Here is a 25,575-nt window from a genome sequence, read left to right as displayed (position 1 = left end):
CTGCTACCCTACCCGTGAAGTAGTCATCTCCTATCCTCCGGGTCACCTGCCCCTCACCAACCATCCCACTTCATGACCATTCATTGACAATTTTAACAGTTACTTATTAGACTGAAGCATATGAAGTTGCAGTTTTTGTAGGTTCAACCTAAGGTATGATCTGTCCAGTATGCTGGCCTCTCAGTTCCCTGACCTTTTGGCCATCAACTCCCATGGATCATACCATGTCAGCCTTTCTCAAGTGGGGTTCGGAGAGAGAAGTAAGCCTAATGCCCAAGACATCCACTGTATGTAATGAATTAACCTCTGTCTTTTGCATCTAGAATGGTTTCAGTTATGTACCATCCTTGGGAGAAATAAGGAAACAGCCAGTTCATTTTCTGTGTTCTCTGGTTCCTCAACCCTGGTTGAACCTGTCAGTAATAATTGTGCCACTTCCAAGATCTTGTTTTCAGATCTCCCATTCTTTAATGATCACCACCACCTATCTTTTCCAACTCACTCCCTCTAATACCCTAACTGCAATAATCCTTCAGCCACACTAGGACGTCTAATTCCAGACTATCACCTTTTCATTGTCCCATTACCCTGTCATGTCCTCACTTCTCACTAATTTAGATTTCATTGTTATCATATTAACAATTCCCTTGAATATTCTCTCAACTCACTTCTAATTTCTGTTGTACTCCCTGGCAAAACCCAATTTTGGTTAAATCCAACCCTCCATCTATTTATTTGTGTCCCTACGTAAGCAGCACAACAATGCTGACTGGGTTCACATTATATTTAAGGCCATAAACCTCAAGTGGCCCCTCAGTACTGCCTAGCAATCCACACGTTTCCACAGTCTGTTTATTCCTCTACTATCCCAGAGACTCTGTTGCTTCTCCTCTGCTGTCCTCAAACCTCCAATATCTATCCTGACTCGACTGTCACCATTCTTCTTTGTTTTGATACAACAACTTTGTCTCATAAATATGATTCACACATTATATAATTCACTAACTTAAAGTGTAATCCAGTGGTTTTTAATATATTCATAGTTGTGCGCTATAACCACTATCAATTTTGTAGCATTTTCAGTAACTGAAAAAGAAACCTGTTCCCATTAGCAGTCACTCTCCATTTCCCTGCCAACATCCAGCCTTAGGCAACCACTCATCTACTTCTGTCTCTATGGGTTTGCCCATTCTGGGCATGCCATATAAATGGAATCATACCATATTTGGTCTTTTGTGACTGGGTTCTGTCACTTAACATATGTTTTAAAGTTCATCCATGTCATACCATGTGTCAGTACTTCATTCCTTTTTTTTTTTTTTTAATAGCAGCTACACCATTTTATACTTATATCAACAATATACTAGGATTCTAATTTCTCCACATCCTTGGCAACACTTGTTATTTTCTGTGTTTTTTAAAAAAATAATTATTATAGGGATGCCTGGCTGGTTCAGTTGGAAAAGTTGTGCAACTCTTGATCTCGGGGCTGTGAGTTCAAGCCCCATGTTGTGTGTAAAGATTACTTAAAAATAAAATCTTGGGGCGCCTGGGTGGCGCAGTCGGTTAAGCGTCCGACTTCAGCCAGGTCACGATCTCGCGGTCTGTGAGTTCCAGCCCCGCGTCGGGCTCTGGGCTGATGGCTCAGAGCCTGGAGCCTGTTTCCGATTCTGTGTCTCCCTCTCTCTCTGCCCCTCCCCCGTTCATGCTCTGTCTCTCTCTGTCCCAAAAATAAATAAAGGTTGAAAAAAAAAATTTAAAAAAAAAAAAAAAAAAAGAAAAAAAATCTTTACAGGAAATTATTATAACCACCTTACTGAGTGTATAGTGGTTATCACATTGTGGTTTTGATTTGCATTTTCCTAATGTCTAATGATCTAGATCATCTTTTTATATGCTTCTTGGCCATATCTAAGAAATATCTAAGTTCTTTGCCCATTTATTAGTTGCAATTGTTTGTTGTTGAATGGTGTTAATTTTTATATTGTGCCTATTAAATCCTTATATATATGATTTGCAGATATTTTCTTCCATTCTCTGAGTTGTCTTTTTCACTTCGTTGATGGTGTTCTTTGATGCAGAAAAGCTGTAAATTTTGATGAAGTCCAGTTTATTTCTTTTGCTTTGTTGTTTGTACTTTTGATGTTATATCTAAAATTTTTTTGGCAAATAGAGTCATGATAGTCTTTAAATGTTTATAGTTTTTGCTCTTTGATCCATTTTGAGCTAATTTTTGTATATGGTACGAGGTAGACATGTGTATGTGTGCATGCATGTATTGTGTAGTTTAAAATACATATAAAACTTAGCATTTTAACCATTTTAGGTGTACAGTTCAGTGGCATTAAATATATTCACATTGTTGGTTAGTTGTAGGAGTTTTTATATACTGTGGATATTAACTCCTTTTCAGATACCTGGTTTATAAATATTTTCTCAGACTCTGCAGGTTGCTTTTTTACTCTGTTAATAGTACCTTGATGCCCAGTAGTTTTTAAGTTTTGCTATAATTAAGTTTGTCTGTTTTTTCTTTTGTTGCTTGTGCTTTTGGTGTCATATCCAGGTTATCATTACCAAATCAAGTGTTATGAAGCTCTCCCCACTATTCTTCTAAGAGTTTTAATATTGTAGCTTTTACATTTAGGTCTTTTGTCCACTTTGTGTTAGCTTTTGTATATCATGTGAGATAGGGATCCAGCTTTGAATATGTAGATTGCTTTGGGTACTATTGACATTTTAACAGTATTTGTTCTTCCAATCCATGAACATGGAATATTTTTCCATTTTTTGTGAGTCTTCTGCAATTCCTTTCATAAGCTTTCTGTAGTTTTCAGTGTATAGATTTTTCACCTCTTTGGTTAAATTTATTCCTATGTATTTTATGATTTTTGGTGCAATTGTAAATGGCATTGATTCCTTTATAAATTTTTTTTTCAACGTTTATTTATTTTTGGGACAGAGAGAGACAGAGCATGAACGGGGGAGGGGCAGAGAGAGAGGGAGACACAGAATCGGAAGCAGGCTCCAGGCTCTGAGCCATCAGCCCAGAGCCCGACGCGGGGCTCGAACTCCCGGACCGCGAGATCGTGACCTGGCTGAAGTCGGACGTTTAACCGACTGCGCCACCCAGGCGCCCCGGCATTGATTCCTTTATTTCTCTTTCTGCTGCTTCATTATTGGTGTATAGAAATGCAACTGATTTCTGTACATTGATTTTATGACTTGCAGCTGAATTCAAAATAACACCAGCATTCTTTACAGAGCTAGAACAAACAATTCTAAAATTTGTATGGAATCAGAAAAGACCCCGAGTAGCCAAAATAATATTGAAAAAGAAAACTAAACCTGGAGGCATCACAATCCTGGACTTAAAGCTGTATTATAAAGCTATAAACATCAAGACAGTATGGTACTGGCACAAAAACAGACATGTAGATCAATGGAACAGAATAGAGAACCTGGAAATGGACCCACAAACATATGACCAACTAATCTTTGACAAAGCAGGAAAGAATATCCAATGGAAAAAAGTCTCTTCAGCAAAAGGTGTTAGGAAAACTGGACAGCAACACGTAGAAGAATGAACCTGGACCACTTTCTTACACCATATACAAAAATAAACTCAAAATGGATGAAAGATCTAAATGTAAGACAGGAAGCCATCAAAACCCTTGAGGAGAAAGCAGGCAAAAACTTCTTTGACTTCGGCTGCAGTAACTTACTCAGCACATCTCTGGAGGCAATGGAAACAAAAGCAAAAATGAACTACTGGGACCTCATCAAAATAAAAAGCTTCTGCACAGCAGAGGAAACAGTCAGCGAAACTAAAAGGCAACCAACCAAATGGGAGAAGGTACTTGCAAATGACATATCTGATAAAGGGTTAGTATCCAAAATCTATAAAGAACTTCTCAAACTTAATGCCCAAAAAACATAATCCAGCAAAGAAATGGGCAAAAGACATGAATAGACACTTTCCCGAAGAAGACATCCAGATGGCTAACAGACATGTGAAAAAATGCTCAACATCACTCATCATCAGGGAAATACAAATCAAAACCGCAATGAGATACCACCTCACACCAATCAGAATGGCTAACATTAACAACTCAGGCAACAACAGATGTTGGCAGGGATGCGGAGAAAGAGGATCTCTTTTACTCTGTTGGTGAGAGTGCAAACTGGTGCAGCCACTCTGAAAAACAGTATGGAGGTTCCTCAAAAAGTTAAAAATAGAAATACCCTATGTACTACTAAATTGTAGTAGTAATTGTAATTGTAGATAAATTGTACTACTAGGTATTTATCTAAAGGGCACAGGAGTGCTGTTTCATAGGGGCACATGCACCCCAATGTTTATAGCAGCACTGTCTGCACTAGCTAAAGTGTAGAAAGTGCCCAAATGTCTATTGACAGATGAATGGATAAAGAAGATGTGATATATATATATACATATATATATATATATATATATATATATATATATATATATATAATGGAATGTTATTTGGCAATCAAAAAGAATGAAATCTTGCCATTTGCAGCAATATGAACTAGAGTGTATTATGCTAAGCAAAATAAGTCAGAGAAAGATAAATATATGATTTCACTCACATGTGGAATTTAAGAAACAAAACAGATGAACATAGGTTAAGGGAAGCAAAAATAAGATAAAAACAGGAGACAAACCATAAGAGACTCTTAAATACGGAGAACAAACTGAGGGTTGTTGGCAGGGTGTTGGGTGAGGGGATGGGCTAAATGGGTGATGGGCATTAAGGAGGGCACTTGTTGGGATGAGCACTGGGTGTTATATGTAAGTGAAGAATCACTAAATTCTATTCCTGAAACCATTATTACACTATATGCTAACTAACTTGGGTTAAAAAAAAAAAAGCAGGTAATCACACACACATACACTCACCGAAAGAAAGAAAAAAGAAGATAGGGGTCCAGCTTTCTTCATTTGCATATGGGTATCCAGTTTTCCTAACACCATATGTTGGTGTTTTAACTTTTAACCTATGTTTTTATATTTTGATTGCATTTCTGTTTTTTTTTAAGCTTTATTTATTTATTTTTGAGAGAGAGAGAGGGAGAGAATCCTTCACACAGGGTTCAAAATCTCACCAACCCTGAGATCATGACCTGAGCCACAATCAAGAGTTGGATGCTTAACCAACTGGGTCACCCATGTCCTTTGATTGGGTTTCTTGTACAGTACAGTTTGGTCTTTGTATTTTTATATAAACTGACATTGTTTTTAAAAGTGTTGTTTTAGAACCATTAATATTTAATAAAGTTATTGAGGTACTTTAAAATTTACCATCTTTCGGGGCACCTGGGTGGCTCAGTTGGATGAGCATCCGACTTCGGCTCAGGTCATGATCTCGCGGTGTGTGTGTTCGAGCCCCGTGTTGGGCTCTGTGCTGACAGCTCAGAGCCTGGAGCCTGCTTCGGATTCTGTGTCTCCCTCTCTCTCTGCCCCTCCCCCACTCATGCTCTGTCTCTCTGTCAAAAATAAACATTAAAAAATTTTTTAAAAATTTACTGTCTTTCAGATTTTTTTGCATTGATTTTGAGTTTTCTCCCCATCCTTCTTTGTTTAATTTTTGCGTATGTAGAATGTTTGCCCTGTTGGACACATCAAATCTGCAGAGAAAGGTATACTTAAATTACACTGCTCTCTATCCTGTACTCACCTATTCCATATCCCTTTCCCTGTTGATAATCAGTTTTATTACTTGGTAATTCTTGTTGATGTTGCTTTAAAGAAAATTAACCCACACATGTTTTCTTAATATTAGTTTTTTATATGTGTAATGTAGTATACATATTTGCATTTTGATTTTTTCTCTGAACAATATATCCTGCAGGTTATTTTTTTCATTCTCTTACTTTGTTACATTTCTTCAATGAGCATCTTTAAATTATACTTGAATCTGTTTACCTTTGGAGACGTAGTAATTCAGTTTTCTTTTTTTGAGATGGTTTTGTCTGTCTTCAGTTTCTTTCCTGAATTTTACCAACTTTGATTTCATTTGGTTTTTATTTTTGTCTGGTTACGGTTTGTGTTTTTAGATTCTGATTCTGCTTTTCTTTTCTTTTTTTTCCTTTTCTTTTCTTTTTTCTTTTCTTTTCTTTCTTGATACAGAGCACAAGCAGGGGAGAGGGGTAGAGGGAGAAGAGAATCTTAAGCAGGCTCCATACTTAGTGCAGAGCCTAATGCAGGGCTTGATGCCATGACTGTGAAATCATGACCTGAGCCAAAATCAAGAGACGGATGCTTAACTATGCCACCCAGGTGCCCCAGATTCTGTTTTTCTTAATTTCTGGATGCTTCTTTGTAATCTATTGGGACATCGTATTTTCTTTTCTATGGTGGTGTTTAGTAGGGGGGATAATAATGTTCATAAGCTGAAATGGGTTTTTTTGCATTTTCTTTTTGGTTTACATTTGCTTAGTTTGGAATTTCTTTTTTTACTTCTGTCATTTACTGGGCAGATGTCCTACTTTAAAAGTTCCCCTTTGGGGCGCCTGGGTGGCGCAGTCGGTTAAGCGTCCGACTTCAGCCAGGTCACGATCTCGCGATCCGTGAGTTTGAGCCCCGCGTCGGGCTCTGGGCTGATGGCTCAGAGCCTGGAGCCTGTTTCTGATTCTGTGTCTCCCTCTCTCTCTGCCCCTCCCCCGTTCATGCTCTGTCTCTCTCTGTCCCCAAAATAAATAAAAAACATGGAGAAAAAAAAATTTTTTTAAGTTCCCCTTTATATCTTTAGTGAAGTGTAGTTTCTTTTATGGAATATACTGTTAATATTAGTGAATTGTTAGGGTGGGGAAGATAGATTGACATGTCCTTTTTTTTTCCTTTTTTCTTCAGGAGTCTTCCTTTTTGTTTCTCCTTCCTTTGTTTTCTTTCAATGACTCAGAGGGCAGCAGTTCTTCCCAGTTTATCTCCCTCCCTTCCAGTAACACTGCATCCCTGTGGTTGCCACTTTTGGTTCTTCTCACCTTTAAGCACTTTATTGTAGCTAATTATGTGAAGTACCATATCTTGGACCTTTGCTTAGTGTTTGGCCATAGTGTTAGACTTTCTAATCAGGGTAATGTTTTCTGTGCTTTAAGTTCTTTAGTTTCTTTTTCATGGAGTCTCTTAAGTGTCTCCTTCCTCTATTTTGTGCACCCACAGGGTTGCAGCAGCAATGGATGTTCTGTTGGAATTTATTTTTTATTTATTGCTTGCTGCTTATATGATTGTGGTTTGTTCTGAAGACACTGGTCATAGTTGGCGTTTTTTTCTTGCCTTTGTGGTCTTGTGGTTTTTCTGGAGGATTTGTGGAGAAATTCAGATTTAGATGATTTCCATTGTTTTAAAATTTTTTCATTTTCAGCCATTCTGGATCACTTTATTATAGTTCTTTGTATGTAATCTTGAATTGCGTTTCATTAGATTATTTTATATTCTCTATATCTATTTTATATTCTTTGCTGTTTTGGCTCTTTGTTTTGGCATATTTTTTGGCATTTAGGAAAGTTTTTTTTGTTTGTTTTAGACATTAAGTGTCTTTAAAATTTTTTTTCTTCAAGTTTATTCATTTTTAGAGAGAAAGAGAGCACAAGCAGGGGAGAGGCAGAGAGAGAATCCCAAGCAGGCTCCACGTTGCCAGCACTGAGCCTGATGCGAGACTCGTTCTTCCGAACCGTGAAATCATAACCTGAGCTGAAACGCAGAATCGAATGCTCAACCGACTGAGCCACCTAGATGCCCTTTTCTTCTTTTTTTTTCTTAAATGTTTATTTATTTATTTTGAGAGAGAGAGAATGTGTGCATGTGCGCATGTAAGCAGGGAAGGGGCAGAGAGAGAGAATTCCAAGCAGGCTCCACTTTGTCAGCACAGGGCCTGTCATGGGGCTCAGTCTCTTGACCTGTGAGATCATGACCTGAACCAAGTCAGAAGCTTAACTGACTAAGCCACTCAGGCACCTCTGAATTTATAAAAAAAAATTTTGGGGGGCTTGTGCTCACCCAGTGTGGGGGTTTGTACTCACCTGAAGCAGGACTTGAGCGCACCTGAAGTGGGCTTGAGCTCACCTGAATTCAGCAGGGCTCGAGCTTATGTGATGTGGGGCTCAAATTCATGAACCGTGAGATCATGATCTGAGCCGACGTCAGAAGCTTAATGACTGAGCCACCCAGGTGCCCAAGATGCTCTGATTGTCTTACTTCACCATCAGTTGTGGGTACAAAACCAAACTTAGTATGTGAAGGATCATATTGCTGACTAAAACTAGAATGAAAGTTTTGCCCTTTGTCTCCTCACAATCACTTTATTTTACTGCTACCGCTGCATTCAGAAAGATTTGGGTTTTTTGATGACAGAAGTCAGTGAAGCTTGTTTTTAAATCTAATTAAGATTAAAAATAATTAATCAATAAGATTATTGATTGTATGGGAGATGCTCAGTTGGTTGAGCGTCTGACTCTTGATTTTGGCTCAGGTCATGATCCCAGGGTTGTGGCATCGAGCCCTGTGTCAGGCTCTGTGCTGAGCGTGGAGTCTGCTTAAGATTCTGTCTCCCTCTGCCCCTTTCCCCCCTCCCGCATTCATGTTCTCTCTCTCTTTCTAATAAAAAAGAATAATGTATTTTGAACATAATGTGAGCTTTATTTCTTTCATTTAATCATATTAAAGTATAATTAAAACAGGCTTGATTAAAACTTAAAGTGATAATGCTATTAAATTAATGTTTGCATTTTCTCACATATTTATAATACTTTGGATTTTACTGAATAAATTTAACATACCACATATAACATGGTCCTTCTGCAAATGGAAGTCCACTCATCATGTGCTTGGATATTTTGGCAGTGTCAGATCGCTGTAAGTTTCTAAGTGCATATTTTCATTTTCTATGCTTATTTTGTTAGAGCAGTAACAAGGAGTGTGCTCATCTGTAGATCATGTTTTCAGTAGCATTGATTCAGGTTTTACAGTGACAGAATATTCTACTCTCAGCATTATTGTGCACACATCTTTGTGCTTGTGTGTGAGTGTATCTGTAGTATAAATTCCTAGAAGTATATTGGTGGACAGGGGCGCCTGGGTGGCGCAGTCGGTTAAGCGTCCGACTTCAGCCAGGTCACGATCTCGCGGTCCGTGAGTTCGAGCCCCGCGTCGGGCTCTGGGCTGATGGCTCAGAGCCTGGAGCCTGTTTCTGATTCTGTGTCTCCCTCTCTCTCTGCCCCTCCCCCGTTCATGCTCTGTCTCTCTCTGTCCCAAAAATAAAAATAAAAACGTTGGAAAAAAAAAAAAGTATATTGGTGGACAAAGAGTTTGTACATTTATGATTTCAGAGGTTATTGCCAATTTACCTTCTAACCATATTCCACCCATTTTATCCCATCTAGCATAAGAGTACCTGTTTCCCCACATAAAGTGATTTATAACACATTTTCTTTTACTATTAATATAGGCTTAAAAAAGTATGTAATTATTTTGATTTAGATGTTCAAAGTGAGGTCGAGCATCTTTTCATATACTTACGAGCCCCTTGTGTATTTTTCCTTATGAGATATATTATGTGTTTTGCTAAAGGCAGAGGTTAGTTTTTATTTATTTTTTATCTTTAAATTTACATCCAAGTTAGTTGGCATATAGTACAACAGTGATTTCAGGAGTAGATTTCTTTTTTTTTTTTTTTTTTAATTTTTTTCAACGTTTTTTATTTATTTTTGGGACAGAGAGAGACAGAGCATGAACGGGGGAGGGGCAGAGAGAGAGGGAGACACAGAATCGGAAACAGGCTCCAGGCTCCGAGCCATCAGCCCAGAGCCCGACGCGGGGCTCGAACTCACGGACCGCGAGATCGTGACCTGGCTGAAGTCGGACGCTTAACCGACTGTGCCACCCAGGCGCCCCATCAGGAGTAGATTTCTTAATGCTCCTTACCCACTTAGCCTATCACCCCTCTCACAACCCCTCCAGCAACCCTCTGTTTGTTCTCTATGTTTAAAAGTAAGGGAGGAGGGGCTCCTGGGTGGCTCAGTTGGTTAGGAGTCCGATTTCAGCTCAGGTCATGATCTCAGTTTGTGGGTTCAAGTTCTGCGTCAGGCTCTGTGCTGACAGCTCAGAGCCTGGAGCCTGCTTCAGATTCTGTGTCTCCCTCTCTCTCTGCCCCTCTTCCTCTCAAAAATAAAAAAATTTTTTTAAAAAGTAAGGGAGGAGGTTAAATATTGGTCTTTTTATTGATTGTAAGAGCTCTTTATATATAAAGAAAATTAGTACTTTTCCTAATAATTATGTAACATAGTTTTCCCCAGCTCTATTGCTTTTTTTTTTTTTTTTTTTTTTAAGTTTATCTGTTTATTTTGAGAGACAGAGTGTGTGAGTAGACGGGAGGGTCAGAGAGAGGAGGAGAGAGAAAGAGAATCCTAAGCAAGCTTTGCACTGCCAGTCTGGAGCCTGACTGGGGGCTCGAAGCCACAAACTGAAATTATGACATGAGTTCAAACCAAGAGTTTCACTTAGCCAACTGAGCCACCCAGGTGCCCTGCTCTGTTGGTTTTTAGGTACTAATTTAAAATAAATGAGTACACACTGACTTTAATCATACTCATTTTTTTTTTAATTTTTTTTTCAACGTTTATTTATTTTTGGAACAGAGAGAGACAGAGCATGAACAGGGGAGGGGCAGAGAGAGAGGGAGACACAGAATCAGAAACAGGCTCCAGTCTCCGAGCCATCAGCCCAGAGCCTGACGCGGGGCTCGAACTCACGGACCGCAAGATCGTGACCTGGCTGAAGTCGGACGCTTAACCGACTGCGCCACCCAGGCGCCCCGATCATACTCATTTTTAAATCTGAATCAAGCTTTCCCTGTACTTTTGTGCATGTTTTTTTTTGTTTTTTTTTTTTTTTTAATTTTTTTTTTTTCAACGTTTATTCATTTTTGGGACAGAGAGAGACAGAGCATGAACGGGCGAGGGGCAGAGAGAGAGGGAGACACAGAATCGGAAACAGGCTCCAGGCTCTGAGCCATCAGCCCAGAGCCCGATGCGGGGCTCGAACTCACGGACCGTGAGATCGTGACCTGGCTGAAGTCGGACGCTTAACCGACTGCGCCACCCAGGCGCCCCTGTACTTTAGTGCATGTTTAATGGTGTTATGCAGATATTTACATGAGTGTCCATTTGACACATGATAGTGTGAATATATTATGTCTTTCAGTTTTTACGATTTTTGTTTCAGATTTACATGTTTTCTTTTTTGTACCATAAGGGATCTATTTCTGATGTTTCTGTGAACATTTACAATAGCCACTGATTCTGCAGAGGTTCATTGGCCTCTATTAGTTGTAGAAGATGTGGAAAGAGTACTACTTGTAATCATAGCCATTCTGATGATATTTCTTATTTTGCAACAGGAACCAAAGGAAGAGAATGGATTGCAGAAAATGAAGACAAAACAGTCAAATAGAACAAAGTGTTTGGCTAAAAGAAAAATTGCACGTATGTTTTCATTTTTGTGTTGAGAATACTTTGAAAATTGCAGCATAGAATTGATACTAGTTTCTTCATTAGGAAGAGGTTTGTCAGATTAAGGATGTATGTGCCTATTTATTCTGGATTCTTTTGAAATTTTTAGGATTCACTGTTTCCTATAGCTTACACAGTTGACTTATGCGTAGAGGGTTCAAATTAAAAATGTGAACTTCAGAGTTAGGCATACTTGGATTTGAATCCTTGTTTCAGCCTTTAGTATATAATCTTTAGGCAAATTAGTACTTTCAGACTACCTCTGTTTTCTTTCTTTCTTTTTTTTTTTTTCTACCTGTTTTTTCTTACCAATAAAATACAGATATAACAGTGGCTCAAATAATGGTACCTATTATAATGGTACTATTTTTATCATGTCAAACAAAATTCAACCAAGTAAATTTGAAGATCTGATTGGCTTATTAAATGATTCATGAATCAGGCAACATTCCATCTGGCAAGTAGAGGGATGCTCTGAGGAGCTGTTTGAAATGGAAGCTTTTTATAGAAAGGAGGGTGGGGCAAGAAAATTAATAGCAAAAAAAAAAAAAAAAGGATTGTTTCAGGCAAGATCACTTTCTCTTACTGGGAAGGACAGGGGTCTTATTAGGTAGATTATGTCATTTTCCTTTGGGGGATGGAGAGAGTTTATGTGATAGATTATCTCATTGGTACTTAATCAGAATATTCCTGATTTACAGGTTAAGACTTACATTAATGGGGGAAGTTGAAACTACAGTTAGATTAGATATTAAGCCCCAGTTTGGTGACTTGGCCTGGCACAAGTGATGGCATTTTGGGCCCGTGGGCTTTCTTGTTAACATTCATTAAAATTATAAGGGAGAGGGCGCCTGGGTGGCGCAGTCGGTTAAGCGTCCGACTTCAGCCAGGTCACGATCTCGCGGTCCGTGAGTTCGAGCCCCGCCTCAGGCTCTGGGCTGATGGCTCGGAGCCTGGAGCCTGTTTCTGATTCTGCGTCTCCCTCTCTCTCTGCCCCTCCCCCGTTCATGCTCTGTCTCTCTCTGTTCCAAAAATAAATAAACGTTGAAAAAAAAAATTAAAAAAAAAATAAATAAAATTATAAGGGAGAAATTCTCCTGTGTGTCTCCTCTACTGTTAACACTTCGCTGTGGTCATCACACGTGTTGGGGGTTTTCTCCCACACCAAACAATTCTCTAGTTCTCAGTCAGACCCTGTCTGGTATCCCAGTTTAACCAATTCTGACACTGCCTGCCTGGAGATAGTGTCAGATCCCACAGGTCTGCCTTCACTTTTGATGGCAACTGCAAGTCCATGTCGTTACCTGTGCATATGCCTGACTGGCTATAAAGTGGTTCATTTGACCCCCTCCTAGGGTTTGATTAATTTGCTAGAATGGCTCACAGTACTCAGCGAAACTGTTTACCTACCAGATGACTGGTTTATTATAAGGGATGTAGTGCAGGAACAGGTAGTTGGCAGAGGTGTATAGGGCAAGATATGAGGGAAGGGCTGCAGAGCTTGCACGTCCTTTCCAGGTGTGTCACCTTTCCAGTATCTTCACTAACCTAGAAGCTCTCCAGACCCTGTAGTTTACAGATTTTTATGGAAGCTTCATTATGCAGGCATCAGTGATTAAATAATTGGCCTTTGCTGATTGGTTCAGCCTCCAGCCAGCCCCTCTCCCTTCCCTCAAGGCTAGGGGACAGGGATGAAAGTTTCAGCGCTCTAATCCCCTGGTTGGTTCCTGTATCCTGAGAGGCTTTCCCAAAGTAAATGCATTAACATAAACTCAGGTATGGTTGAAAGGGATTGTTATGAATAACAGAAGATGCCTTTATTGTTCTTTTCACTCAGGAAATTCCAAAGGTTTTAGGAGCGCTGTGCCAGGGAACAAAGGTCAAACATATATTTATTAGTGTAGGTCACAGTATCACAAAAATTTTTTCGTTGTAGATTTTGCTTTGTGAAGTTACTTCATTATTATTTTTGGCATTTTAAGGTGATGTGAAGTGTTCATTTCAGTGAATTTTTCAAAAGATATGAAAACTAGTTGAAATTATTACAAAGGTTGATTGAAAATAAACAAGGCTTTGTTTTACTGTTAATTTGAATTTCAGTGATTTAGGTAGAATTCTTAGCCTTGTAAAATTGACCACACAGTTCATTGTTGTGAAATCATTCCATTATGTTTAGAGGTAGCTTGTCACTAGGTTAGATCTGTTGAATGTACCCAAGTTATTTTCAGTATTGAAAATTGATAATAGTTATTTTTTGGGATGTGATCATCTTTATCAATTGATAGTTAAATTTATGTCATCATTGGTGGACTGTTGATAGTTGCCTGTTTGGTTATTCTGGATCTTTACAATCAAATTGGGTTTTATTTTTTTATTTGGTTGTGTTATGCTTTTTTATCTGGTCTGACAATCCTTTTTATCTTTTTAATGTATTTTGACAACTTTTGTCTTTTAGTTGTCTTTTTTTTTTTTTTTTAAATGTTTATTTATTTTTGAGAGAGAGAGTGAGACAGAGCATGAGCAGGGGAGGGCCAGAAAGAGGGAAACAGAGAATCGGAAGCAGGCTCCAGGCTTGGAGCTGTCAGCACAGAGCTGAACGTGGGGCTCGAACCACGAACCATGAGATCATGACCTGAGCCAAAGTCGGACGCTTAACTGACTGAGCCACCCAGGCGCCCCCTGTTTTTTAATTGTCTTTCACATTTACATTTAATGTAATTATTGATGTTACTGAATTAAGGTCTGTCATTTGAGAGCCATTTGTTCCAGATGTTCTTTGTCTTTTTTCTTTTTCTTTGTTTTTATGAAAAAAATTTTTTTGATGTCTATTTTTGAGAGAGAGAGTGACAGAGCATGAGCAGGGGAGGGGCAGACACACACACACACACACACACACACACACACAGAATCTGAAGCAGGCTCTAGGCTCTGAGTTGTCAGCACAGAGCCCCGTGTAGGGTTTGAATTCAGGAACTGTGAGATTATAACCTGAGCTGAAGTCGGATGCTTAACTGAACTTTTTCTGTCCTTTTTTTTTTTTTTTTTTTTTTTTTTTTTTTTTTGTATTTGGTTCCATTTTATTTCTACTACTGGTTTTTTTTATATCTCTTTTAAAAAAATATTTAGTGGTTGAGGCACTTGGGTGGCTCAGTTGGTTGAGCATCTCACTCTTGATTTCTGCTTGGGTAGTGATCCTAGGGTTGTGGGAACGAGCTCCACATTGGGCTTTGTGCTGGCATGGAGCTTGCTTGAGACTTTCTCTTTCTCGCTTTCTCTTTCTCTGCCCCTCTGCTCCTCTCCCCTGCTTGCACTCTCTCTCTCAAAAAAAATTTAGTGGTTGAGCTAGAGTCTATAGTACATACATTTAATTACAGTCACCTTCAAATAATGTTATGTTGTTTCATGTGTAGTGTAGACTACAGTACATTCCCAGTTTTTGTCTACCCTACTTTGTGTTATTTTTGCCAAACATTTTAGTTTTGCATATAACACACAATATGTTGATACTTTGTTTTAGATAGTTAATTATCTTGTAGAGTAATGGAAATAAAAAGTAAAGAATTCCATACTTTTGTTTATTTGTGCTATCTCAAGTGCTATTTATTTCTTTGTGTAGATCCCAATTTCTGTGCAGTTTCATTTTCTTTCTGCTGGAAAGCTTTTTTTTTTTTTAATCACTTTTTGTAATGTAGACTGGTTGCCATCAATTCTCTGCTTTTGTTTGAGAGTATTTCTTCATTTTTATGGTAACTACTTTATTCAGATATAACTCCTGTACCATACAATTCATTCATCATACAGTACCTCCTTGTATTGTATGAGTGTTCTAATTCCTTCACATACTTGCCAACATTTCTTTTCCTTTTTATTTATTTTTTAAATTATAGACACCCCAGTGGGTATGAAATGATCTCATTGTGGTTTTTGATTTACATTTCTCTAATGACTAATGATGTTGATCATCTCTTCATGTATTTGTTGGCCATTTGTACATTTTCTTTGGAGAAAAGTCTTCATATCCTTTGCTCATTAAATTTTTTAAGTATAAAAGTCACATAAAACATACTATTTAAAAATTTAAAAATTAAAAAAATTAAAAAATGTTTTTATCATGAAAGAGGTATTGAATTTTGTCAAATGTTTTTTCTGTGTCTGTTAAAATGATTATTTGGGTTTTATCTTTTTCTTTTCTGCCCCCCTTTTTTTTTTAGTTTACATCCAAGTTAGCATATAGTGCAACAATGATTTCAGGAGTAGATTCCTTAATGCCCCTTACCCATTTAGCCCATCCTCCCTCCCACAACCCCTCCAGCAACCCTCTGTTGGTTCTCCATATTTAAGAGTCTGTTGTGTTTTGTCCCCCTCCCTGTTTTTATATTAGTTTTGCTTCCCTTCCCTTACGTTCATCTGTTTTGTATCTTAAATTCCTCATATGAATGAAGTTGTATGATACTTGCCTTTCTCTGACTAATTTCACTTAGCATAATACCCTCTAGTTGCATCCATGTGGTTGCAAATGGCAAAATTTCATTCTTTTTGATTGCCGAGTAATACTCCATTGTGTGTGTGTGTGTGTGTGTGTGTGTGTGTGTATATATACAGCACCTTTATCATTCATCCATCGATGGACATTTGGGCTCTTTCCATACTGTGGCTATTGTTGATAGCACTGCTGTAAACATTGGGGTGCATGTGCCCCTTCGAAACAGCATACCTGTATCCCTTGGATAAATACCTACTAGTGCAATTGCTGGGTCGTAGGGTAGTTCTATTTTTAATTTTTTGAGAAACCTCCATACTGTTTTCCAGAGTGGCAGCACCAGTTTGCATTCCCATGGGTTTTATGTTTTTTTAAAAAAATTTTTTTTTCAACGTTTATTTATTTTTGGGACAGAGAGAGACCGAGCATGAACGGGGGAGGAGCAGAGAGAGAGGGAGACACAGAATTGGAAACAGGCTCCAGGCTCTGAGCCATCAGCCCAGAGCCTGATGCGGGGCTCGAACTCATGGACCGCGAGATCGTGACCTGGCTGAAGCCGGACGCTTAACCGACTGCGCCACCCAGGCGCCCCGGGTTTTATGTTTTAAAAACTTTGTTGATTTGGTATACTAATTGATTTTCTTATGTTAAACTAACTTTGCATTCCTCGGATAAAGTCTCCTTTGTCATGGTGTAGAATACTTTTTATATGATGCTGGATTTGTTTTGCTGGTATTATGTTGAGAATTTATTGCATCTACATTTCGTAAGAGATACCAGTCTATAGTTTTCTGGTCATGTGTTGGTGTGGATTTGGTGTCAGGCTAATATTGGCCTCAGGGAATGAGTTGGCATTTTGGTTTCTCCTTTAATTTTTGGAAGAGTTGATGTTAATTTTTCTTTAACTGGCAGAATTCACCAGTGAAGCCATCTGGACCTGGGCCTTTTTTTGTGGATAGGTTTTGATTACTGGTTCAGTCTCTTACCTATTGTAGTTTTATTCAGATTTTTTCTGTAACTTTTTGAGTCAGTTTTGGTAGTTTGTCTTAGGAATTTGTGTTTCCTCTAAGTTAGCAAATTTATTGATGTACAGTTTTTCTTATAGTATTCCATTATAGTCCTTTTTATTTTTATTTTTTTAAGATTGTTAGGAATGTCTCCACTGTCTGTCCTGCTTTTAGTTGTTTGAGTCTTCTTTTTTCCTTCCCTGCTCAATCTAACTCAAAGTTTGTCAATTTTGTTGTTTTCAAAAATTATTCTTTTTATCAACTTACCTGTTTTTCTAGTTTCTATTGATTTCTTCTGTATTCTTTTAGGTTTAGTTTTCTCTTTTTTTCCCCTGTGTCTTGAGGTAGAAGTTTAGGTTATTGATTCAAGATCTTTCTTTTTTAATATAGGCATTAGACAGCTGTAAATTTCTTAAGTACTCCTTTAGCTGCATTCTATAAGTTTTGAAGACATACTTTATTTTCATTCATATCAAAGTATGTTCTTTTTTTCTTAAGAGATTTTATTTTTAAATAATCTCTATACCCAATGTGGGGTTCGAACCCACAACCCTGAGATCAAGAGTTGCTGGGTGCCTGGGTGGCTCAGTCAGTTGATTCTAACTCTTGATTCGTCTCAGGTCATGATCTCATGGTTTGTGAGATCAAACCCTGCATCAGGCTTTGCGCTGACAGTGTAGAGCCTGCTTGGGATCGTTTCTCCCTCTCTCTCTGCCTCTCCCTTGCTCTTGCATGTGTGCACTTGCTCAGTCTCTCAAAATAAATAAATAAAGAGAAAAAAAAAGTCATATGCTCTACTACCTGAGCCAGCCGTGTGCCCCCCAAAATATTTTCTACTACCTTTTTGGTTTCTTCTTTGACCCATTGGTTAGTTTAGGGTGTTTTGTTTCATTCTGTGTATTTGTCAGTTTCCCAGATTTCTTCTTTCTGTTATCACTAATTTCACTCACTGTAGTTGGAAAACATACTTTGTATGTTTTTTATCCTTTTATATTTATTGAGGCCTGTTCTATTGCTATCATGTGATGTATGGAAAATATTCTATATACACTTAAGGAAAATGGATACTCTGCCATCAGGGGGAGTAGTGTTCTGTAGATACTTGTTTGGTCTAGTTGGCTGGAGTGTTAAATAGATCTTTGTTTGGTCTAGTTGGGTTACAGTTTTGTTTAAATTTTCTATTTCCTTGTTGATGTTCTGCCTAGTTCTCCCTGTTACTGAAAGTGGTATGTTGAATCTTATTCATTTTTGAAGAATGTTTCCCTTGTTTATAGAATTCTGGTTTGACACTTATTTTTTTTCCAGCATTTTCAGAATGGCACTGTGTTGTCTTCTGGCTGCACGGTTTTGGTGGGAAGGTGATGAGAATTCTTACCTTTGTTCTTTTGTACGTAACCTGTTTTGTTTTGGTTTTTTTTTTGGTGACTGCCTTCAATGTAGTGTGTGTAGGCTTCACGCCCAGCATGCAGCCCAATGTGGGGCTTGAACTCACAACCCTGAGATCAAAACCTGAGCTGAGATCAAGAGTTGGATACTTAACTGACTGAGCCACCCAGGCACTCCTGGAATATATATTTTTTAAATATTCTTTTTGGATCTGTGATTTGTAGTCTCTTATCAGTTTTTGAAAATTCTCAATTTTGTTTTATTAAGACTATTTTTTTTAGAGCAGTGTTAGGTTCACAGCAAATTGAGGGGCAGGTACAGTGATTTTCCATTTACCCCTTGATCTCATGCATGTATAGCTGCCTCCATCAGAGTGAAGCGTTATAATTAATGAACATACTTTGACATATTATTATCACCTGAAGTCCATAGTTTACCTTGGGTTCACTTTTGGTTTTGTACATTCTGTGGATTTTGACAAATATGTAATGACATGTATCTGTCATGATATCATACATTTTCACTGCCCTAAGAATCCTTTGTGCCCTCCCTATTCATTCCTCCTGCTGCCAGTCTCTTGGAGTCCCTGGTCATTTTACTGTCTCCATAGTTTTGTCTTTTCCAGCATGTCATATAAGCCTTCATACAGTATGAAGTCTTTTCAGGTTGGCTTCTTTCACTTAGTAATACACATTTAAGGTTCTTCTGTGTCTTTTCATGCTTTGGTAGATCATTTCTTTTTATTTGCTGAATAATATTTCATTGTCTGAATATAGCATTGTTTATTCATTCACCTACTGAAGGTCATTTTGATTGCTTCCAAGTTTTAACAATTAAGAATAAAGCTTCTATAAATATCTGTGTGCATTTATGTGCATCTCTTCTGGGTAAATAACCAAGGAGTCTGATTGTTGGATTGTATAGTAAGAGTATGTTTAGTTTTGTAAGAAATCGCCAAACTGTCTTCCAGAGTGGCTGTACCATTTTGCATTCCCATGATCAGTGAATGAGAGTTCCTATTGCTCCATACCCTCACCAGCATTTGGTGTTTTCAGCATTCCAGAATTTGGTCATTCTAATAGGTGTATAGTAGTATCTCATTGTGTGTGTGTTTTTTATTTATTTATTTTGAGACAGAGAGGGTTGGGTAGAAGCAGGGAGAAAGGGATAGAGAGAGAGAGAATCCCAAGCAAACTCCACACTGTTAGTGCAGAGCCCAATGCTGGGCTTGAACTCACAAATAGTGAGATCGTGACCTGAGCTGAAGTTTGATGCTTAACCTGTTGAGCCACGGTGCGGAGTCTGCTTGGGATTCTCTCTCTCTTCCTCTCTCTGCCCCTCCTCTGCTCATGTTCCCTCCCTGCCTCTGTCTCTCTCTCTCTCTCTCTCTCTCTCTCTCTCTCTCTCTCACACACACACACACACACACACACACACACACACACACTCAAAAGTGTGTTGTTTAATCTCCATGAGTTTTTAGATTTTCTAGTTATATTTCTGTTAAAGATATGTAGTTTAATTTCATTGTAATCTGAGAGCAGACATTGCCTGATTTTTATTTTAAATTTGTTAAGGTGTGTTTTATGGCCCAGAAGTATGTGAGCTTGAAAAGGGTGTATATATTCTTATTATTGGTTGAAATAATCTATAGGCTCAATTATGTACAATGGTGTTAAGTTCAATTATATCCTTCCTGCTTTTCTGCCTGCTGCATCAGTCCACTTCTGATAGAGGGATGTTGAAGTTTTAAAATACGATAGTGGATTCCTGTATTTCTCCTTGCAGTTCTATCAGTTTTTGCCTCACATAGTGACATTATTGTTAGGCATTTACATGTTGAGGATTGTTATGTTGTCCTGAAGAATTAACCTCTTTATCACTATGTAATGCCCTTCTTATACCTGATAACTTTTCCTTGCTCTGAAGTCTGCTCTTTCTGAAGTTAATGTAATTACTCCTATTTTCTTTTGATTAGTGTTATTATGGTAAATTTTTCCATTTACTTTTTCACATATGGTTTTTATTAATTTGTTATTTTTATTATTATGTTGAGATATTTTTTCTCTAAACTCACTTTGTTGTGAGTTTTTATCATGAATGGGTATTGAATTTTGTCAAGTGCTTTTTCTGCCTCTTTTGAGATGATCATATGATTTTTATGCTTCATTTTGTTTCGTTTATTGAAGTATAATTAACATACAATGTAATATTTTAAGTGTGTGACATATTGATTCAATAATTCTTTACATCACTCAGTGCTTATCGTAATAAGTGTAGTCACCATCTGTTACCATACAACATTATTACGATATTATTGACTATATTCCCTATGCTGTACCATCTATTCACTTTTAATCTCTAGCTGTCTTTATATTTAAAGTGGGTTTTTGGGGCACCTGGCTGGTTCAGCCAGTGGAGCATGTGACTCTCGATCTTGAGGTTGTGAGTTTGAGCCCCACATTTGGTGTGGAGATTACTTAAAATCTTTAAAAAAAAAGAAAGCGGGTTACTTGTAGATAACGTAGTTGGCTGTTGCTTTTTGATCCACTCTGACAATCTCTTTTAATTTGTACATTTAGTCCTTGGCATTCAAGGTGATTAATTGATTAATTATTTAAAAAAAATTTTACTTATTTAAGTAATCTCTACACCCAGTGTGAGGCTTGAACTCAACCCCTAGATCAAGAGTCACATGTTCCTCCAGTTGAGCCAGCTAGGCACCCCCATGTGATTATTTTGTAGCTGGATTAAGGCCTGTCTTATTTGTTACTGTTTTCTGTATTTGCTCCTCTTCTTCATTCCCATTTTTGTCTTCTACTTTGTTTCTGCCTTTTGTGGTTTTAACTGAGCATCTTATTCAATTTTCTCTCCTTAACATTTCAGTTATTTTCTTTTTTTATATTTTTATTTATTTGTTTGTTTTAGAGAGAGAGAGAGAGCGTGAGCAGAGGAGAGGGCAGAGGGAGAAGGAGAGAGAATCTCAAGTAGGCACCAGTGAACTCAGTAAGGTGGGTCTTGATCCCATGACCCTGGGATCATGACCTGAACTGAAATCAAGAGTCACGTAGATGCTCAACCGACTGAGCCATCCAGGTGCTCCCCCCCCCCCGTTTGTGTTTTTTTTTTTTTTTTTTTTTTACAGTTTTCAGTGATTGCTCTGGAGTTTGCCATATACATTTACAACTAATCCAAGTCCATTTTCAAATAACACTGTAATGTGGGCACCTGGGTGGCTCAGTTGGTTGGACGTCCGGCTCTTAATATTGGTTCAGGTCTTGATATTGCTGTTGTGATCTCAAGGTCCTGAGATTGAGCCCTGACTCTGGCTTTGAGCTGAGCATGGAGCTTGCTTGGGTTTCTCTCTCTCTCCCTCTCCCTCCCTCTCTCTCTCTCTCTCTCTCTCTCTCTTTCTCTCTTTCTCTCTCTGTCTCTCTCTCCCTCTCTCCCTCCCTCTCTCTCTCTGTCCCTCTGTCCCCCTCTCCCTCTCTCCCTCTGTTCCTCCCCTGCTTGTGTGTGCGTGCTCGCTCACTCAAAAAAATAAACATTTAATTTAATTTTTTTTGAGAGACAGAGACAGAGTGTGAGTAGGGGAGGGGCAGGAGAGAGGGAGACACAGAATCTGAAGTGGACGTCAGGCTCTTAGCAGTCAGCACAAAGCCTGACGTGGGGCTTGAACTCAGGAACTGTGAGATCATGACCTGAGCCTAAGTTGGACACTTAAGTGACTGAGCCACCCAAGCGCCTCAATAAATAAACATTTAAAATAAAACAAATGGATCACCTGGGTGGCTCAGTCGATTGAGCTATTGCCTTTTGGTTTCTGCTCAGGTCATGATCCCAGTTTGTGAGTTTGAGCCCCATGTTGGGCTCGGTGCTGGCAGCACAGAGCCTTCTTGGGATTCTCCCTCTCCTTCTCTCTCTGCCCCTTCCCCACTCGCTCTGCCTGTGTGTCTCTCAAAATAAATTAATTAATTAAAACATTTTAAATAAAACCAAGTAACACTGTAATGCTTCATGAGTATTGTGTGTACTTTATAATAACAAAATTATGCTAATTCTTCTTATTCCTTGTATCATTGTTGTTATTTATTTCACAAATATAGAAGCATATATAAAAATATGTAAGCATACATAGTCAAATACATTATTACTGTTAGCGTTTTGAACAAACTGTTTTCTGTTAGATTAAGAATAAGAAAAATAAAAGTTTTTTTTTTAACGTTTATTTATTTTTGAGACAGAGAAACACAGAGCATGAATGGGGGAGGGTCAGAGGGAGACACAGAATAGGAAACAGGCTCCAGGCTCTGAGCTGTCGCGGGGCTTGAACCCACGGACCGCGAGATCATGACCTGAGCCGAAGTCGGCCGCTCATCCGACTGAGCCACCCAGGCACCCCGAAAAATAAAAGATTTTATGTTACCTTCACTTATTCCTTCTTTGATACTCTTACTTTGTGTATATGTATATGAGTTTCTGACCTATGTTTGAGGAACTTCTTTGAACGTTTCTTGCAAGGCAGGTCTACTGTCAACAAATTCCTTCCATTTTTGTTTGTCCGAGAAAGTCTCTATTTCTCCTTCACTTTTGAAGAATAATTTACTGGGTACGGAATTGTGTATAGGTGGCTTTTCCCCTCAACACTTAAGTGTTTTACTCTATTCTCTTTTTGCTTGCATGGTTTCTGAGAAATTAGATGTAATTCTTATCTTTATTTCTGTATAGGTAAGGTTTTTTTTCTCCCTTTGGCTTCCTTCAGGATTTTTTCTTTATCTTAGATTTTCTATAGTTTGAAAATGATATGCCTAGGTGTAGGGTGGGTTTTGTGTGTGTGTGTGTGTGTGTGTGTGTGTGTGTGTGTGTGTGTGGTGGGGGGGGTGAGCTTAGGTCTGTGTTTTGGTATCTGACATTACTTTGGGGAAATTGAGTCATTTCTGTTTCACATGTTTCTTTTGCTTCTTTCTTTCTTTCTTTGTTTCTTTGTTTCTTTCTTTCTTCCTTTCTTTCTTTCTTTCTTCTCCTTATGGTAATTCCATTATGTGTTTATTACTCCTTTTGTTATTGTCCCACAGTTCTTGGATATATTCTGTTTTATTCTTTTCAGTCTTTGTTCTCTTTATAGTGTTGGAGATTTCTCTGATGTATGCTCAGTTATATTAAGGCTGCTAATAAGCCCATCAAAGGCATTCTTCATTTCTCTTAGTGTTTTGTTGTTGTTTTTGAGAGAGAGAGAGAGCATGCATGCACACAGCGGGGGTTGGGAGGTGGGTAGAAGAAGAAGGAAAGAGAGGGAGAATCTTGAGCAGGCTCCACACCCAGCATGGAGCCTGACACGGGGCTTGATCTCACAACTCTGAGATCATGACCTGAGCTGAAATCAAGAGTTTGATGCTTAACTGACTGAGCCACTCAGGTGCCCCTGTTACAGTGTTTTTGATCTCTAGGATTTTTTTTTGGTTCTTTCTTAGGATTTTCATCTCTTTATTTATGTTGTCCATCTCTCCTTGCATGCTTTCTACTTGCATGCTCTCTAAATATACTAAGGGGTCTGTACTAAGATTGCTTAGTATATTAATCGTAGTTGTTTGAAATTCCCAGTCTGATAATTCTAGTATCTCTGCCATGTCTGGTTCTAATTATTACTCTGTCTCTTCAAGTTGTGTTTTTATGCCTTTTATTATGCCTTGTATATAAACACTTCTTTAATTAGGGTTTTTTTTTTTTTTTTTTAATTTTGGAGAGAGAGCACACATGCGGGAGAGGGGCAAGGGGTGGCGGGGAGAGAGAGAGAATCTTAAGCAGGCTCCATGCTCAGTGCAGAGCCTCACATGGTGCTTGATCTCATGACTCTGGGATCATGACCTGAGCCAAAATCAAGAGTTGGATGCTCAACTGACTGAGCCACCCAGGTGCCCCTGTAATTTCCACTTGATAGCTGGACATGATGTACTGGGTAGAAAGAAATAGTTATGAATGGGTTTTTGATAACATGTTGGTAAGGTGTGGAAGTAGGGAAAGTATTCTATAATCTTTTTTTTTTTTTTTAAACGTTATTGATTTATTTTGAGAGAGAGTGAGCAGGGGAAAGGCAGAGAGAGAGGGAGAGAGAATCCCACTACACTGTCAGCACAGATCCCGATGCGGGGCTCAAACTCATGAATTCGCAGTGAGATCATGACCTGAGGCGAAATCAAGAGTCATATGCTTAACTGACTGAGCCATGCAAGTGCCCCATGGGAAAGTATTCTATAGTTCTGTGGTTAGGTCTCAGTCTGTCAGTGAATCTGTGCCTCTGTACTGTGAACTTCGTAAGTATTTCTCGGTTTTTCTCCCCTCACTTCCTTTATGTGGGACAAGATGGCTAGAGAAGGTTGGAATTTTGTACTTTCCCTTCTTACAGGTCAGACACTGATAATACCCTGTCATTGTAGGCTCTGGTTAACTAGTTTGACCTAGGGCAGACCTTCTTAAAAAGAAGGGAGTACTCTGACATATTTCAAATTATTTCCTTTTTCTCTCCGTCTGTTGGATGCTCAAGATGAAATTTCTGCTATTTTTATTGTGAGAACCTAGTTGAGCCCTTGGAGGTAAAGTTCACAAACTTTGGGGTGGGGTGGTTGCTATGATGGAGTTCCTATGGAGTTTTTAACACTCAGACTTCTATGCACTGAGCCTCCAGTAATTTGTCAATTATGGTTTATAGTTTTCTACCCTGGCACTGGTTTCTGTGGCGGTTTCTGCTGTTGAATCTCTTGCTCTGATAAACCATGACTCCCTGTATTCCCCTCTCCATCTCTTTATCTTGGGGGCAGTTGTTTGCTCTGTGTTCTTCCCTCATGGATCAAAGAAGAGTTGTTGATTTTTTAGTCTCTGAAGAGATTTTCACTTCTTGTTAGGACAGAGTGGCAACTTTTAAGTTCCTTACATGTGGAACCAGAAGTTGGTTGTGTTGTCTCCATTATAGTTTTTCATTTGACTTTTGTACAGTTTATCATTTTTGTATGTCTTTGCAATTAGCATTTTGATAACAACATCTGAGTCTCTTGAGTTAACATGCCATAGTTTTTATTATTTTCTTTCTTTTCTCTTTCTCTTTTTCTTTCTTTCTTTCTTTCTTTCTTTCTTTCTTTCTTTCTTTCTTTCTTTCTTTCTTTCTTTCTTTCTTTC

At 38.5% G+C, this 25,575-nt stretch overlaps 1 protein-coding gene across 4 annotated transcripts in view; it reads left to right on the top strand.

Annotated features, from left to right (window-relative positions):
• Positions 1-25,575, top strand: part of UIMC1 (ubiquitin interaction motif containing 1) — a 116,044-nt gene that overhangs the window by 26,147 nt on the left and 64,322 nt on the right. For 3 of the 4 annotated variants that reach the window (XM_040446055.1, XM_040446035.1, XM_040446065.1), the window contains exon 3: positions 11,421-11,505. The exons of the other annotated variant lie outside the window; for it this stretch is intronic. In XM_040446055.1, coding sequence (XP_040301989.1) covers positions 11,421-11,505 — 85 coding nt within the window. The remainder of the gene's footprint in view (positions 1-11,420; positions 11,506-25,575) is intronic. 4 annotated transcript variants of the gene reach the window in all.

The sequence above is a fragment of the Herpailurus yagouaroundi genome, unplaced genomic scaffold (genome assembly GCF_014898765.1).
Source record: "Herpailurus yagouaroundi ecotype Mexico unplaced genomic scaffold, PumYag 29, whole genome shotgun sequence".
Taxonomy (NCBI): domain Eukaryota; kingdom Metazoa; phylum Chordata; class Mammalia; order Carnivora; family Felidae; genus Herpailurus; species Herpailurus yagouaroundi.
The sequence above is the reverse complement of the archived record's forward strand: the minus strand, read 5'-3'. Positions and strand labels throughout refer to the sequence as shown.